The sequence below is a fragment of the Brassica oleracea genome, chromosome C2 (genome assembly GCF_000695525.1).
Source record: "Brassica oleracea var. oleracea cultivar TO1000 chromosome C2, BOL, whole genome shotgun sequence".
NCBI lineage: Eukaryota > Viridiplantae > Streptophyta > Magnoliopsida > Brassicales > Brassicaceae > Brassica > Brassica oleracea.
Window position 1 is genome coordinate 10,986,611 of NC_027749.1, and position 18,948 is coordinate 11,005,558.

Sequence of the window (18,948 nt, forward strand, 5' to 3'; positions counted from 1 at the left end):
GCTTGGGCTTGGGTCTTGGGTCTTGGGTCTTGGGTCTTGGTGGAGGGTCTCCTCCTTCATTTTCCCTTAAGTTTTTACGCAACAAAAAATCACCAGATCCCTCAACGTAAGTCTAGAGAGTGTTTCGTAGAGTTTATAGTTCGATAGGGCGATCACGAGTGAGGCGTGATTCGTCTGCCATGGTTGTATCCTGGGACTCTATATTCGTACAGTCCCGTCTCACTAACGGAGCGAATATTTTGAGTTAAGGAAAGAGATCATATCTCGACTCCATGTCTCTTTGCGTTCTCTCTTGTGTTCAATTTTGTGGATACGAGTAACTTTGGGCATTTCGATTTTTGGTTCAGTTTTCAATCCATTTTTTAGATATCTATGATCTTTTCAGTTATTTATAAAATTCAGTTTGATTTATCATTGGTTATTTCAGTTTTCAATTCGTTTCGGACAATAAAATTGGAATCTAGAAAGTTTGTATTTAATTTCATTAATTTAAATTTTTTCTATGGATAATTTGGTTTTTTCCAGAAAAGTTATCGGGTAATTCAGGGTTTTTAGACAATTTTGGGTAATTTAGACAATTTTAAATATTTTGGATAAAAAGACATTTGGGTAATTCGATTTTATTTGGTAATTCGGTTTTAAAGTAAATTGTTAGGATATTTGGTTATTGTAAAACTAAATGAATTAATTATTTTAGGTATATAAACTATATTTGAAAATTTAAGTATTCATTCGGTTCCAATTTTTTTATTTCAAAAATATAAGATATGTGAAAATATTTATGAAATTAGTTTCGATTTCGGTTTGGTGGGTAAATGTGTCCATTGCCTACATGCATGATATAGTTATTTTGTAAAAATGTAAGAAATTTGTAAAAACATTTTCCCTATGCAATCGATTATTCATAGCTTATGTTGATTCAATCAATTTCAGCTTTGTTAATCAACAAGCCGATCAACGAAGACCTATGTGACATTGCAGCTAGTTTAACCAACTATAATTATACTAACATTTTATCTCGAAATTCATGCTTGATGTTACATTAGAAAAACAACGAAAAGGTCCAATTGCTAGAAGACATATATCCGCATAATCACGACATAGCGCATCTGCCATGGCATCTGCAGTTGACATGTTCCTCTTGTGATCCTGACGCCTAAGAAAATAAGTACAAGTGTCTTACAAAGAAATTTAATAAAGTGGTGACTTTGATGAAGAAAGCAATTAATAGTTATGCAAATTGCAAATTCCGATAGAAAGAATCTTCGCTTAGTATATTCTTCTCTGCCTCTTATGAAATCTCAAGAGACATCTCTTTTATCTTCTTTCCCACTGAACCAAATCTAATGCCTCTATTTTATTCGCAAGCATCAACATTACTATTCTTTTCTTTTGGTTGAAAACATCACTTATATTTAAAAAATTGTTCTTCAAAATTATTCTCTTATTAGTTTTAAAATATATATATATATATATATATATTCTCTTTGGATTTCTTGCTGATAGAATAGTACTTCTGACAAATGAAAATCATACAGTATGTTGCTGATATCAATAACAATCATAGAAATCAATAGTCCCGACGAGAGCGGTCCATGAAGCTGAACTCCTACTCACCTGGTCCACGTACATTATTATTTCTAAGAGGTTATCCTAGATCTTTCCATCTTCAAGATCTCAGGCTCGATCTGGTTTAGTATCCAGTTCTTTTTTTCTTTTCTAAATGCAATATGGGTTCTCATGCAGCATTACAACGATATAGTGTTTCAATGTATAAAATAACATGCCACTCAATCAAATATACGTTATCCTCAATTTAACCATTTAACCACTTTTGTATATAATACTTCTCACATTGTATTGGAGTGGGGGGGGGAGGGGGCGTAGGGGACAATTTCTATCTCCAACTTTAGTTACAGAGAGGCAATCATCTCATTTCCCCAAATTCAAACACTTGAATCCAAAACACTCGACTTTAAAAAAACTGCCTATCACACTAAATATTGTCGTCTCCATTCTCATCATTTTTTCTTCATTATTATTGAGGACACATATCTACATCAAGCCCTTCACTCCCGGTTTTAACCGAAATTAACGAGCTCAACATCGGACTGCAACACTCCATGTCTTGCCTTATCAAAGCTTTGCCTGCATGACAAGCGGTTAAAGAAACATTAGAACGAAGACTCAAGATCTTTGAGTCTTCAACTATATTGCTCCAGAAGCATCCCAAACCAATAAACTAAGATGGTTCTTAATAATGTCGAAGAAGTATTAATTAGTCTCATCATGTGGCTGTGAGGTGAAGTCAAGAGACACTTATCTTATGGATAATAGAGGGTACATTGGTAATTTTAAGGTTTGTGTGTTGTGTGGTATTACCTGGGAATACAAGAAGGTTCCAAGGATAGCAATGGCGGCTCCAAGAGCATTAACGGGCTGGACAGGAGTACGGAAGATAATGATGGAGGAGACGATGACTGAGATACGCTTCATAGTGTTACCAACACTAAAAGTCAAGGGAGAGATTTGGTCTAAAGACATGTAAGACACTTGGTTGTAGAGATGATAGAACACACTCTGCGCAGCCACCCACCTACAGATTTAATAGAAAGATTGTGAGATTGGTTAAGCCTCTGATATGGATTCATTGGCCTAATCACGAAAGACTAATAGTTTGAATGAAAACAAGAATTTTTAGAAATAAAGACAAGAATTTGATAAATGGGTATTTTCACAACGGATTTATAGGAACACGACAAGGCTTATTTCAGACAGGACAAAACGTCAAAGAGATACTTTGAGTTCAAAAAGAGTTCGTAAGAGTTTTTAGAGGGAAATTACCCGACAAACTGAGGTCCGATGTCTGAGAGAGCCTTCTGCCAGCCATCAGCCCACATCTGAGGTCCTTCAACCGCAAATGCAAAGGGCGTGAGGATCAAGAGTGATAGCATTGAGAGACAGGCGTAGTAGTTCATTCCGCTCACAGACTTTCCCTTCATCCCCTTCTTCGAGAAGATGTTGCGGAAGACGAATGCCAAGTTCGAAATCATCGCTCCCATGAAACCTGAGAGCAGAAACCATTTCAATTATAGCCAACAAGAATTACATTTACAAAACATAACATGTGAGTGTCTAAGAATATATATATTACCAGTCATGTTGAAGTTAAGCTCAGTAAGGGCAGAGAGAGCACAACCACCAATGATGGGAATGAGGGAGAGGTAAACCGAAGCAGGGAAGGTTTCACCCAAAAGAAACCTCGAGACAAGAACGCTAAACGCCGGTTCACCACTCTTTATGATGTGTGTGAAGGAAACCGCAACCTTTGACATACTCACCGTTGCAGCCACATGACCAATTGTATGCGCCACAGCGACCTTAAGCCAATCCAACCAAAAAAAAAACACTTTTAGTACAACAAAACACCAAAAAAATTTAATACTTTCACCTATGAAATTAACACAATAATATGAACAAACACAGCCAAAAAGACACATCGTTTTCTACTCTCTCTCTCTCTCACCCAGGAAGCATACAAAACTACGCATATCGTTCAGGTAAAAAACAAAACAAGAAATATTCATGCAAGATCTAAAACCAAACCTCAAGTACCCATCATCGTAAACATCGATACGTAACCTAAAGTTTCGACCTTTTACTTCTCTAAGCAACAAACCCACCAAACCTAAGTACCCATCATCGTAAACATCGACATCTAACCTAAAGTTTCAACCTTTACTTCTCTAACCCACCAACCCACTTACCGGAAAAAGAGTTTTCCAGAAATCGAAATCGGTTTTAGGAGTCTCAACGATCCCAACAGCCCAGGAGATGAGCATCATCAACGAACCGGCGGCGAGAGAGAGCGTGGAGGTAAGCCACGGGTAAGGGTAAGCATTCAAGACCTTCTTGTTGTAGATGTTGAACACAACGTTCAAAGCCCACCACGTCGCGAAGTAGATTCCGATCTTCAGCTTCTTCGCCGCCTCCGACTTCGTTTCCTCCGCCGCCGCCGCGTCGATCGGCTGAGGCTCGGACTTATCGGCTTCGTAGGCGGAGCATCTCAACGGAAACTCTGCTCTCAGAGAGGAGAGGTGAAGCGGCTTGGAGAGGGACAAAACGGTGCGTTTTGGAAGGGCCGTCGAGGGGAAGGAGAGAGAAGGGGGAGGTCGTTGGAGTGAGGGGGATGATGGGTTACGGCTTAAGAGGGGGTTGGAGAATCCGATCTTGGCGGAGAGAGTCTGCTTCGCCGCTAAAACCATCGCCGGAGTAAAGGAGGAAGCTTTATCGTCGAATTTAAAAAAAAATTAAAAATATTTAAAACTTCGATCAAGGGTTTGACCTAGAATCTAAAACAGAGAAGAATTCAAACAAAGAGAGATCTTAGCAGAGTTAGGTGGTCTTGTTCGTAATGTTTATAGAGAAAGAGAATTATATAAGAACTATGCAGTATCGAAAGTACATTATATGCGTTTTTACGCTATTTGTCTTTTTATTTTTATTTTTTAATGGAAATAATTATTTGCTGGCGAATACAAAAATAAATTTGTTATTTATTTATTTTTCAAATCAGTGAGACTAGGGAATTGTGTTTCTAATAAGTCCCCCTATTCGAGTTTAGGTTGAATTTTTCTTTTTTCTTTTGTCATCAGGTAACATCACTAAGAACATGTTTAATGGGGTTGTTTTTAGCTGAATATAAGAATATGTCTCTTAATTTTTAACTAAGTAAGGCCTATTGGAAATGGAATTTGTGTGAAATCTGAAAATTTTTAAAGTTCAAAGATTTTTAATAGTTAAGTAGATTTGATTAATTCTTGCTTTATGTATTGCATAAATTGTCATTGATTATGATTGAATAGCATGAATTTTCATATATGTTTTTCTTTCCAGATTTATCTTTCAATAAAAATACTTAATTTTTTTTATTTCAAGAAATATAGTTATTTGATGTTAAAATAATTTTATTTTTATTTTTTAATATTTGAATTTGTCTTGTTTGATTTTTATTTAAAGTTTTCTAAGGTATTTTTTCATGATTCGTGATTATGTTATCTTTAATAATTTTTTTTGTCTTTAATATTTTTTTTATCTTTAAATTTTTTTTTACAATTATCTTTCACGTGACAACAAAAATCTAATACACAACTTTTTGTGTTTGTGTAGTTGTGTTTTTTGTTACATAGATTCTAAGAATCTTATGAGTATAGATGATATTTATAAAGTTGAGTGTTATGTTATATAATATTTCACGACTGATATTAATGACATCACGATATCCTTTTCACATAAGAACCTGACTTGCTTCAACAATCAACATTGCTCCGAGATATTTTTAAGGAGATTTGACAGGAACATCATACGAGTGAGTAGCTCATTATTGAATTTATAATCTCTAAATTTTATAACTCCTTCAAAATTTAACTACCAATAACCCCCCTAAAAAAACTAAGAACCTATCTTACGTTTTCGGGATTCTGTGTCTTTATATCTTGCTCTATTTTATAGGTGAAGTTTTGTGTGGAGCTGTTCTTGTCTTTGGTAATGTTATCGCTTCAGGTCTTGTTCGGAGAGTTGGGTTCAGTGCGTCTGTCGCCAAATTGGAGATCGAAGATCTTTTGACGGTGCAGTGTAGCCACTGGGAGCGGTGCATGTGCTTTAGTGACAGTGTTACTGTGCTTTCTTCAACTCTAGTTCCTTTCATGTCTGCATTACCCGAATGGTGTTTGGGTTTGTCTATGAGAGACCTTGTGTTTCTTGGCTTTTATATATGTTCCCTCCTGGCTTGGTTTTGTCTTTGATTTGCCTCCGATGCAGTAATCTTTTTTTCGTGTTGCTGGTTAGTATTTGGAAAAGGGTATAATCTCTATTTGCAGAAACAAGTGAAGAAGTTCAATGGGGTACTCATTTCAAGGTTGTTTCCTTTTTCTTTTGGAGTTTGCATGGTGTGCAAATATCTTTGTTGGGAAGGGTTTATCCTCACAGCGTCTTCTTTCAGATGCTTACTTCGTGCTCTTTTATGATGGTTCGAACTCTTTTCCTTTCTATCTGGATTAATCCTGGTTATTTTAGTTTCGCTTCTAGTTTGGATTATTAGAGTTGTCTTGTTTGGATTTTAGATTTCGGGGATATCTTCGTGTTCCGCCGGCTATGTTATCCTCTTTTGGATTTTGTAAAATTGGTTGCATTAATAATATATTTTCATATGGGAAGAAACAATAAAAGGAAAAGCCCATCAAACTCTTCCAAGATTTAAACCCGAAAGGCACCACAATAATTACATAAAAGACAAAAGGTAAGGTCCACCTGAGAAAAGCTCAGAGACGATCCGAGCAAACGATCTAGCTCGACACTACGTGTACAGAAGAGGATCACGCGTCGAGAGAGGAAAATTCCGACTCCGTTCACTGACTTAAAAGTCGCCGGAAATCCAAGTGGCAGCCACCGAAAAACTAACCAGAACATGATGCACGACAGACTCGACCAGTAACGGCGCAAGCAAGTAATAAGAAGAGAACCGCCATTATTTCAAAGAAGAAGAAGATTCAGCCACATGCAATCGATCAGATTCAATAGATACTAATCGCAACAGGTCATCTTAAATGATGCAGATAAGACCGAAGATGAACCAACCTAATCAAGAAGAAGAAATGCAGATAAGAAGATTCTTAGAGCACCATTATCCTAGAGACCCTAAATGGGTCTCTTATTTTTGTTTTAATACTTTTTAATTGTAAAAGTGAATTAAGAGATCCGAAAATTTACGTGTTCCAGTGCAAATTTCTTATTTAAGGATTTTTAAAAAAAAATTCTTTTTAATTAAACACCAAAATATTGATCAAATTTTTCATCATCTACTCCTTCATAAGTGTTGTGGGAAGAAGATGCCATGAGATGAAAATTGTTTATAAAACTTGAGATAGAAGAAAGAGCTTGAGATGAGACTTGTGTTTAGATAAATATTTTGAATCGTTTGATCTTATGTTTGATCTTGTGTGTAGATAAAGAACTTGAGAGGGAAGAAAGAAGAAACAACTTAAGAATGTTTGATCTTATGAGACGAAAGAGCTTGCATACACTTCCATTTATGCAACTTTCTAATAAGATGAAACGTTTGATGACATGAGCATACAAGACAGAAACAAATCTAATAAGATGGAACGTTTGATGACATGAGCATACAAGACAGAAACAAATCTAATAAGATGGAACGTTTGATGACATGAGCATACAAGACAGAAACAAATCCAAAAGAGTAGACATCATTCTTGTCTGTTACTTACCCTGTAAAAGACAGAAACAAAAACCTTAAAGATCCCAAACCTGAAAAACTCTATAGTGTGAGAATCATTCTGCTACATATATAAACTTATTAACCATCAAGAAGATACTCAGAAGCTCTGTTCCCTAAAGATCCAGTAAGCTTCAAATTCTTGCCCTGAGTCATCAACACAGTGGCAAACCCAAAATCTAATATCTGCACACAAGTAACAGATACTTGCAGACTAAATATAAGAAGAATTGTACATTAGAATATCAATCTTGTCTCAAATAAAATATACTCACTGGAAAGCTACCAACAAATATGAGATCATTGCAATTTATGTCCTTGCTTGGGTTTTGTCATTTGCAATCAATGTATATGCTTGAATCACACAATTCGTTTTAACTAAGATAAGAAGTTACAAATCTAAAATTCACAAGAAAACCTATCAGATAAGACTCCATACCATACAATTCTCTACAGATTCAAAAATCAAGTGATCTATATTTTTTTTTTTGGGGCAGGAAATAAAGTTGAGTGGGTAAAGATTTACCCCTCTGGATATCCGACAAGGAGTAATCATATAAGGGATCTTAATCAACAGTTCTAGTGGCCTTGCTCACTGGGGGTTTACCCGCTCACCGCTGCAACAGAAGAAATGTGGCAGCTTGACTCGTCCGCATCTCCTGCAGACACAAGAAAGTGTGCAATTAAAACCGTGACATCAAGCTGATGGAAATCAACCTTGAGACCTTCTTGGAGACTCAAGGATGTAACTGCTTCAAGCCTTCAAGACCAGCATCCACGTTTCTAGCTGTAAGAACAACAGTCAATCCATGGCTAGCAAGCTGTCTTGCGATCTTGAGTCCAATATCTCGGTTAGAACCAGTCACCACTGCTACATTTTCAGAAGACCACTGTTAGAGAGGAATTTAGCATTCTCACACAAGGCCCATCAGTTAATAAGATTCGGACCAATCTTATCAGGAGACTAACCAGGATCTAACATGACGATCGGTGTTGGAATCCAAGATAGTCATTTGGGCCTCCCGATCAACTGGATCAGTCTTGGATCATCAGGCCATCGCTCGATCGACTCAGCCTCACGATCAAATGACCGATTGGACCAGTATCGGCCCATCAAGCTATCGCTCGGCTGGAAAGCCCATTAAACATCAAATTAAGCCCAAATTGCCAGGGCGAACGATTGAGAGACATGTAGAGCCTATAAAAGGAGAACGAATGGAAGGAAGGAAGGGATCCGCAAATAGACACTAAGAGATTGACGGCAAGATCTAGGGTTTACGATCAATCGCCTTGCTTAGTGTTTCTGTCTGAGCCTTTCAACAAAGCTCCGACCTTTTCCTTCTTTCTCTAATCTCTTTGTAACCTCGACTGTTTACCTCATATTGTGAATAGAACGACGGGGCCACTAAAACCGAGTTCATTTCACTGTCATTCAATCTACCAAACTCGTATTCAACAACCACCATCTACACATATGCCTAATCACAAGTCTAAATTCAACAAGAGGAATGATACTGAACACAAACACTCAATTTCACAACTGTATATAGTTAAAACACTACAAGAGAAGAATGTAAGCAAATTAAATCGCAATGATGCTGAACTTGCATCCTCTGGTGGTCAGAGTAAGGGATGGATCGAAGGAGAGAGATCTCTTGCATCCTCTTCTCCCTTCTCTCCCACGCTTTCTCCTTGTTCCTCATGGCTTCTTCCTCTGTCGCTTTCGTAGGGGTAAAAGTTTCTCCTAGTCCTGACCGTAGGAAATCAATATCATTTTAACATTAGCCGACATCTTTACAGTTTTTACGAATCCGAAGCTCTTCTCATCGATCGAACCCCGTTGGTTCTGATTCTGATCGAACTCAGGTGAAATCAGCGGCGGTGTAGCGACGGGTCAATCGATGACGCTGTACAAAGGCGGAGGCATACCCGCTGAGGTGGCTGAAGCTTCGGACTTCCAAGATGCGGCATGACTCAACCGCGGCGCGTTTCAGCGATGTCAGTCTCAACGTCCTTTCGTCGAGGAGCCACGGAGATAGAAGATTCCGATCTTTCGATCGAGAGAGAGAACAAAACCAAACCACGAAACAAAGACACTCTTCTCTCCTCTCATTTGCCTACACGTGCCATCAAGAACCGTTCCTTCCTTCCCCTAATTAAGATTTGCGTCTTATGTTATTAAGTGTTTTTGATTTTCTTTTAAATGAAAATTCACCTAAGATACCCACTAAATACGCCCCATAATGATAGCTCTTATATGTGATCGACTCCATAGTTTCACTATTCTTATATGTGAAAAAGCTTGTAAATGAATAAATACTTACAGCTTACATACATAATCGCTTTGTCCACACACAGAAATAGCTTATACCTTTGGCCTTTGGTGAAAAGAAATGCTTATAATGTTATACAGTTATACGTAATGTATACTTCAAAAAGTCAATGGTTGTTGGACGTAGCAACCCAAAAGTTTACAAACTATAATGATAACAATCATCTACAATTCTAATTTACCTTCTATTTATATTATATAGATTATTTTTCTCTAATTAATATATAAAAATAGAGATAAAAACTATTTTTTAATTTCTCACTAAAAATATTAAATATTATTTTTATAAAAGAAAACTAAATTCTATAAGCGATACTACTTATGAATAGAAAAAATATCTTTTATTTAATCTATATTATATTAAAGTTGAGGTTATAAGTCATCAAGAACGTCCACGTAGGATTTAAAACCATCAATCGTATTATGAAAAATCAGATTTTTAATTTCTTATCTTTAGAAAATGTTAATATTTCCAAAATTATATTAAAAACGAATTTTTTGTTCCATATATAACTTAAACCAGTAAAATAAATATTAACTTTTTACAACTTGCTAAAAAATGTTAATTGTTATAGTAAAATAGAAAATCAAAAGTAAATCGTAATATTAACAAAAAAATATTGTCTTCTTATGTATAATAAATGTAAAATATATTTTATACAAAAATAAAATAGCAATCTAATGTTAAAATAGTAAAAGTAACAAAATCATCTAAACAATTCACAATGTATAAAAAAGAATTTTATAATATCCTTTAAATTACAAAACATTAGGAAACTTGATGTTAAAGTAGTTAAAATAACAAAAACTAAAACATCTAAAAAGGGAAATTCACTTAATATATAAAACAAGAAACTTTCTAATATATGAAGTATTAGATCATCTCCAATCCTTAGCTCCATTCTTTTGCTTCAAAATTTGAAATTCCTTAAAAATGAAGTAACATGTTTTCCATTGGTTTGCTTCATTTTTTTCTTCAAAAATGAATATTATAAATATATTTTGTGACCATTATAAAAATTATTAATAACACCTTATAGTTTTTTATATTTACTAATTTTACCAATCTATTTTGTTTTAACAGTAATTCGACCAAATTTACTATTTATTATAGGTTCAAAATTATTATATGATACAATTATTACACATAACAAAAATAAATAAACAAAGAATTGAGAGCATCTACATATGATTTTAAACCACCACTCATGTTAGGACAAAAAAATTAATTTATTATTTTCAAAAATATTAACATTTTCAAAATTTTGTTTACTTCTAAATAAACTAGAAATCAATATCAAATAAGGTAAAATAAAAAAAGTAAAAACATTATATATAAATTAATTTTGTATCTATAATAATTTTCGAAATTTAATATAGATTAACCAAAAATAATAATAATATTTAAAAATTCACTAATTCAAAAAATTATAACAATATAAATTGAACTAATTTTCAAAATTTAGGCTATAAGCTATTGAAAATATTTACAATTAAAATAAATTAATACACATTATATATAAGTTAATACTATAAACCAATGAGAGAGTATTCATAAAAATTGAAGCTATAAGTACCAATTACAATATGCCAAATCATTATCTTAATTTATTGTTTAAAAAAATATGACAAATCATTATCTTAATTTATAATTTAAAAATGTCAATATTTCAATAATACATTCTTCTCAATATAAAATGGAAACCACTATAAATAAGTTAAACTTAAAAATAAATATTAACATTTGATAACTTACTTGATAAATGGTAACTATTATAAAAATGTAAATTTAAAATAAAATAGCAATACTAACATAATACGTCTCTCAATTATAATACATCCAAAGTATTTTACACCAAAATAAAATTGTATATTAGTATTAAAATTGTTAAAATAACAAAAAGGTTTAAAATTAATATAATATAAAAACTAAGGCTATAGGTTATCGAGGTATCCACTTGAGATTTACAAACACTAATTACAATATGACAAATAATTTTTTCTTAATTTACTATTTTCAAAATGTCAATATTTACATAATATATTATTCCCAATATAAAATGTAAATCAGTATAAAATAAGGCAAACTAAAAAAAATATTTACATTTGAAAACTTTCTTTATAAATGGTAACCATATAGTAAAATGTAAAGTTAAAAACAAAATAGCAATACTAACATAAAAATTACGTCTCTTAATAATAACAAATCCAAAGTGATTTTTCTTCCAAAATAAAATGGTAAACTAAAATTAAAATAGTTAAAATAACAAAAACATGCACACAACTAGATTAATATATAGGAGAGTAGAAACCTAGGCTTTTCTTAATGTCTTATTATTAGACTATATGAGGATTCAGCAGAATCGCCAATCAATTTGTCGATGAAAATTTTGATGTCTTGGGATGCAATAATTCCCAACCGATGCAACAGTGACATCTACAACTTTGACATCTTCAATTGCGACCACTTCAACCTATTCAGATCTATTGGCTACCGGGATAAGAACTAGCCAACTTTCTATACACTTTCAAATTTAAATGAGTGTGAAAGAAGAGGAGACTAGATAAAAGAGAAATTTAGCATTCCCTAAATAAAACAAGCTTAAGAACTCCCTAAATTTAGCACTCCTCATCTCATGAAATTGCATGGAAATGCAATGGTAATAGCTTCATGTGAATTATACGAGGTGTGTAGTTTAAATACCAGTCAATGCAATTCAACTCTTCCGTCGTAACCATCACGTAAAGCTGGAGATACGATAGGTGTAAAATTTTATGAGAAGATTATAACATATCATGATGGATAAAGATTAAGGAAAATAACAATTTTAATACTAATATACAATTTTATTTTGGTGTAAAACACTTTCCGACATCTTCAAATCAGAAAAAATCCACCATGGGGAAATCGCAGGTCTCGCTTTCTGAATTGAAACTTGGGCGTTCTCCACAGAGTGATGTCACCAGGTTTCTTTGATTCTGGGAGGCGCTAAATGCGAAGAAAGGTCAATCACTCTATGATTATTGCATCCTTTCAATAGTTTTCTGTATCGTTGTCATTGTTTACAACCTATTCAATTTTTAAGTTCATTGCTCTTGCAAAACGAAACTTGAAAATCTGTAACGCCTACGTACACACTTTTATGCATCGAATCTATTGTGTGTCTTTATGTGTTTGACAGGCTCGCAGTCCTCCTTCACGAGAAGTTAATTATATTAGATGTTGATCCTAGGATCATCGTAGCCACTAGCATCAACCCTAAACCTGGTGGAGCTTCAGTTTCGGCCTTACCATGCACTCTTAATTTTTTTTTCTACTTTTGGTAACATGCACCTCATTTTCACATGTCCTATGGAGTAATGTCAGATTATGTTTCTCGGTTGACCACTACTAAGCTTTGAGCTTACCTCGGTATCGACATGGCTTTGAGTATACGAAATACTCTGTCTTTGAAGTGAGTATCTTTATGCTTTTGTTAATTGTTGGATACTCAAAGGCAGCAAAAAAACCTTGAATTGAGTTTATAGGCATTGTGATTTATTTAACAGGCGATGCTGGTCCATCCCCACAAAAAATATGAGGAGTGATAGCAGCTGAATATTATATGAAAACTCAGAACCCATGAGATAATGATTGATATTGCGTTTCATCAATTTGTATTGCTGCATCAACTTCTTACATCTCTGATCTCTCTAGCTGACCTCTAGGTATTACTTGATTCTATAATACGGAAATCATATGACAATGAATTAAAAAGGAAGAACTACTGAACGACTTTGGGAGGTTTAAGAATTATTCTCAGAATGTATGTTTATAGTTGTCTGGGAATACATATTTTGTTGCTGAACGTTTAATTTTCTGTTTTTTTCAGTCTTTGCTTAATGCCTCAAAATTGTCCTTTTGGGACCGTGTATTTGGATTTCTGTCTTTTTATTATATGCTGCTAACGTAATACATAATCAAGAACCAGGGATATGCTTTCTCTACCTCAGTTTTGGAAGCTGAGGAGGAAAGGAGTGGATACTTTAAGAGATTTTAAAATGTGAAAAAATCCATGCCTGATTTCTAACTAAGAAATCGAAATCTAAAACAAGATGGTGACCTTTTTCCCTAATCTTAATCTGCATCTTAGAAATACTAGATATTTACTCCAATGAGGAATTTTTTGAGAGGCATTAATAACAGGCAACTGGACATGGTCGGTGCTAGACTACAAAATTCAGTCCCCAAGTAATTGTCTACTGCCATATACATGAATCCAAGGACAGCCTCCTCAAAGTAGGTAAGTTTACTCCCCTGCCTTTTTTGTCTTTAAGTAAATCACCCGACTAAAAATGACATTAAACAAAAGCTTCTGGTGAATTTCATTCCCGACAGGTCAAAAGATTTTCGTCACTTTTGAAAGAAGTTCCAACGATCATGGAGAGACAGCGCGTTGTATATAAGTGGCCGGAGTTGTAATTAGATGCCAAATCAGAGATGTACAGTCTCTTGGTTGGGAAACTGCAATTACATGCCGACTGTTTAGCTCGGTTATGGTCGGTGTCGTTCAGACCTGAAATATAAATTTATCATGATGTCTCGGTTTATGACTACATCAAAAAATATGTCCTGCTGCCTCTTTGTTTGTGTTTGTTTTTTGTCCATCACCCTGTATGGCTGAGCTCTTGACTATGGAAAAAAAAATTGGAGCGTCTAATTGTGAATTAATGTGTTCAATTGTGAAATAATGAGCGTTAGATAAACTCAAATAGTAAAACAAAGCCACTATGTTTATATAGTGATGACATATCAGATAAAAGAAAGCAAAAACACAAGATGACAACCATTTTCATGTGAATATCAATTTCATAAGATTGAACAACATTTGTATTGTATAGTAACGAGACCATCTTAAATTATAGAGTAACGGAAACATACCCCGTTTTTTTTTTTTTTGGAGAAACATACCCCGTTGCTTAAAATCATCTATTTAACCCATTTTTTTTAAAAAAATGCAGGGTTATATAAACTTGACAAATTAGCTAACTGGATGTCCACCGGAGTGGCACCTCAATCTCGATCTTTGATCCGTTAAAATTAAAATAATAGAGGGTGTTTCAAAAATGGACGTGAGGTCCATGCTTATGCAATTATTTTAATTTAATAAATCAACAGAAAAAATTATCACGAAAAGAAAATTTAGTAAAGATCAAATAATTTTTTTCTGTAAAGAAGAATAATCTTTTTCCTAATAACTAGCTAACCAAAATATATGTAATGAAGAATAATCTTTTTCCTCAAAACTGTTTCATGGTGTAACAAAAATTTACATCTCATTATAACTTTAAAAAAATTTAAACTGTTTTTACATTTCATGAAAAGAAAATTTAGTAAAGATCAAATAAATTTTAAATTTGAAATTTATCACTAAAGTAATGGATTTAGAAAAACTGAATAACTGATCTACCTAGCTCAATAATTAAGAAATCATCTTCAGTATTAATTTCAATAATATAATTAGCTAATCAAAATCTATGTAAAGAAGAGTAATCTTTTTCCTCATTATAACTTTTTAAAACTTAAACTGTTTTTACATCTTTTTTTATATTATTTAAATATATTAACATAATATGTAATAGTTCATAAATACTTTTAAATTAATGGTAAATTGTTAGCTTAGCCAAAATTTTAATTTTAACCTATTCGTAAGAAAAATATATTAGTAAAAACTAATAATATAATCCACAACTTGAAAACAGATAAAATTTCATAAAAATATGAGGTTCTATTTAGGATTATATTTTTCTCATGTTGAATTGAATAAGGCACAAAAAAGATGAAAAAAAGGAATCAATTCTATTTTCCCTCTTTTTGGATCACTAAATTCAGAAAATTGACAAAATGATGGATAGTCAAATCCAGTAATAAATAAATAATCAATTTATATTTTTTCTAAAATATAAAGTTTATTCATCCGTCCGTAGGGCGGGGCCAAACTCTAGTATAAATAAAAAGAGCATTTGGAGATGTTGCATGGTATATATTATTGAAAATCAACTATGGTAAGATGGGTGTCAAATACCGTGAATTAGAAGAAAAAAAACTACACTACTTATAGATGTTTATTCTATTATTTTGTATTGATTACTTGTGTATGTGATAAAAATACCAGAGAAGATAATCGATTCTTGTTCTATTATATTATAGACAAACAGAATATATATGTAACATAATATGTGTTATGTTCGTTGTTACTCCACCTGTAACATCGGCGCTACCACGGGTTGTTTCATCTCTGCCACTCGTCTTCTCCTTTTCCACTTCGCCATTTATATAGTCTCCTCACCCCCTTTAAATGTTTCAATGTAATATTATTTTGTTCTATTCTATTTGACGAATGTAAAACAAAAAAGTACCTTTACCGGAAATAAGCATGTACTGTTTTTTGAAGTTGTATATCCTTGATATGAATATTGGTTTATGCGTTAATGACACCGACACATGTGAATTTACAAACTCAATTTTATCATCTCGTTAACTATACCCAAACAAATTATTATAATTCAAAAATCTATTCTACTTTCATTTTATATAATATAATTTAATATTACAATATATTATATACTATTTCAGATTTTAGTTGTATTTAAAATATTATAAATATACATTCTAGTTTATATTTGGATTTGGGTTTAGTATTTTGGGGTTGGGCTAATGTTTAGTATTTAGGAGTTGTGGATGGGTTTATAATCCTATAAAACTTCAGCGATATAGAATATAACGGTGCATATGTATATTGTTCAATGGAATAAATCATTTATTACAACATGTTTATATGTTAAACCATTCTTTTCAGTGCCTACAGTAAATATATATACAGCAAATACCAGGCTGACATGGCTGGCTCCTCTTCGTTCATATGGAATATTTTTGAATTTCTCTTTACCATATATTCTATCGACCACGTCATTTTCTTCTGCCCATGATTACCGGGTAATTGCAAAACAAAGGTTAAAATCGAATGACTTTTGATATAAATGTTAGATTTGGCAGTTACTTAATTTCTATTAACAAATTGGTTAGTACATAAATAATCCATTCTCTGTATGCGTATCCATTAATTTTAAAGTTTCAGATTTATGTCGTATGTGTTTATATAACAACATTGTAGCAGAATATATATATTTAGTCTCTATTTCTCAGCAAAATTTAGGTTTTTTTTTTTCATTTGTTCATGTATATTTTCTTGCATTCTTTATAACAGTTATTATAGAAAACTATATTGCATAGCACTAACTCAACAGTTTAATATCCAAACATATTCAATACACTCTTTGGTGCATTCGATCGATCTCTACCATACGGTCAGTACTCTTTCAGTGGTGCTCCTGTCAAATCTCAGTCTTTGCTGAGATCTTAAACGGTGATATTTCAACACTCAGTCTTTGCTGAGTCTCCGACCAAGACCGTAGAGACGGTAGGTCATTCCCCAGATCGTAACGTGGGATCATCGTTTCGTATGAAGTCGGCGCATCATGCGGATATCAAAGACAAGGGGATCTTATATGAAGATGATGACGCAATGCGCCAATCAAGTTGGTGGATCGAGACGATTCTTTTGTCATCAAGGACCTTGGGTTGACCTTGATCGGGAAGGTTCTAAACCCGAAGAAGCAGAACGTCGAGAAGCTACTTCAGACGATGCCTGCACAATGGGGCCTGGCAGAGAGAATCACGGCTAATGACTTAGGGAATGGGAAGTTTTTGTTTAATTTTTCGAACGTGGAGGATCTTAACTACGTCATGGCAAAGGGGCCATTCCATTATAACTTTTGTATGTTCCTGTTGGTTCGTTGGGAGCCAATCGTTCATGACGATTACCCGTGGATCATTCCGTTTTGGGTACAGTTGATCGGGTTCCCTCTCCATCTGTGGACAGACACGAACCTCAAGAATATAGGTCGTCGAATTGGTTATGTTGATACTATTGAGCTTACGGAAGGACGAATGCTTATTGATGTTGACACACGACGGCCTTTGAAGTTTTCCCGAAAGGTTGAATATGAAGGAGATGAGGTCACGATAGAGATTAAATATGATAAGCTCTTCAAGCATTGCACCACTTGTGGCATGCTCTCACATAAGAAAGGGTATTGTCCCTCCATCGAAGTCATACAACCCTCATTGGAACGATCAGATGTATTCACACGCATGCAGTTACCAGCTCGTCAAAGTGCTCGTGATACTCAAGGTAGTGACCGTAACCATCATCAGTCTTCGCTGATGAAAAGGGAGATGTATTCTCGCAACTCTCATGAGTATGAGATAAGGCCGGACCTGCGTAATAGGCTACATGAGAGTAACAACAACTACTCCCGATCATGGGAGAAGGATCGAAGTGATAGAAGTCATGCTGATAGGATTATCAGGCGCAAAGATGAGTTCAGGAGGAATAACAGGTATGGTGGTGGACGTGCTCGTACGGGGCCTTATGATCGCAATGAATGACGATCGTGGCAAGTTAAACCAAAACTCATTAACACAACAGACTCGGAGCTGAATGGTAGTGGTGCGGCTGACAAGAAGAATGAGATTGTTCCATATGAACAATTCTTAGGTGCGGGACCTCAGGAGCCTTTGAACTTCGGTAATGACCTCTCGAGCAGTGAGGGAAAGAAAGAGGACACACCTGGTACTAGAAAGCTGGCTAGTACAATTGTTACTCCGTCACGATTGAGATCTACAGAAAACGTGACGGTTCGGAGCAGGGTTGACGACATTTCAGATGGAAGGATTCTCACATTCTCTCCACAAGCAAAAGGCCCCATGGATGGTCAGATTATTGGAGCTTTAAGTGATATGGACCTTGTGGATCAACAGGACAACGTATTAATGGATACTGATGTTAATGAGGATGATCTTTTGGGAGATGAGCTCATGGAGATGGAAGGAGATGAGCTATCGAACGCTGATCGTGCTAATGTGGATGAGAAAAAGAAGGTGAAACACAAGAGACTCGGCATCAGGAGAAGTGCCCCGTTGGGTAGCTCAAGCCGGAAGTTTGAGATCCTCCGTCGGGGTTCTCCAAGTAAAAGAATGGCTCGTTCTGGTTCACTAGTATCAGAGAGAGTTGACAAGTCGGGACGATACCGGTCAGGTTCCAAAAAGGAGTCAAACGGGTCCAAAGGTGATGGTTCGATGAGGTCCAAAAACTCATCCCACCGTTATCAATGAGGACACTCAGTTGGAACTGTCGAGGGATTGGAAACGACCTCACAGTTCGACGCCTTACGTAGATGTGTCGGAAGCATCACCCAGGACTTGTGTTTCTTTCTAAGA

The 18,948-nt window shown here is 34.5% G+C and overlaps 1 protein-coding gene and 1 long non-coding RNA gene across 3 annotated transcripts; both read right to left on the reverse strand.

The window, feature by feature from the left end:
- Window positions 1–1,794: 1,794 nt before the first annotated feature.
- LOC106327779 (glucose-6-phosphate/phosphate translocator 1, chloroplastic-like) lies at window positions 1,795–4,265 on the reverse strand. Its single transcript, XM_013766026.1, has 5 exons — window positions 3,768–4,265; window positions 3,155–3,380; window positions 2,845–3,067; window positions 2,383–2,596; window positions 1,795–2,148 (listed from the first exon to the last, which is right to left on the reverse strand). The coding sequence occupies exons 1-5, from the start codon at window positions 4,263–4,265 to the stop codon at window positions 2,137–2,139; spliced, it is 1,173 nt and encodes a 390-aa protein (XP_013621480.1). The 3' UTR covers window positions 1,795–2,136.
- A 2,917-nt stretch (window positions 4,266–7,182) lies between these two features.
- On the reverse strand, window positions 7,183–8,179 carry LOC106327780. 2 transcript variants are annotated; one of them, XR_001267518.1, is made up of 3 exons: window positions 7,821–8,179; window positions 7,381–7,480; window positions 7,183–7,287 (listed from the first exon to the last, which is right to left on the reverse strand). It is a non-coding gene; the product is annotated as an uncharacterized LOC106327780 (long non-coding RNA). The 2 variants fall into 2 exon arrangements; XR_001267517.1 differs by having other exon boundaries at window positions 7,183–7,480.
- Between the last annotated feature and the right edge of the window lie 10,769 nt (window positions 8,180–18,948).

What these genes read in the sequence shown, in the direction of transcription:
- LOC106327779 (XM_013766026.1), bottom strand. Translation starts at nt 4,265, where the DNA reads ATGGTTTTAGCGGCGAAGCAGACTCTCTCCGCCAAGATCGGATTCTCC. An exon ending in TCTGGAAAACTCTTTTTCCG is followed by an intron (nt 3,381 to 3,767) that starts GTAAGTGGGTTG and finishes GATTGGCTTAAG; the next exon opens with GTCGCTGTGGCGCATACAAT. An exon ending in ATCGGACCTCAGTTTGTCGG is followed by an intron (nt 2,597 to 2,844) that starts GTAATTTCCCTC and finishes TTAAATCTGTAG; the next exon opens with GTGGGTGGCTGCGCAGAGTG.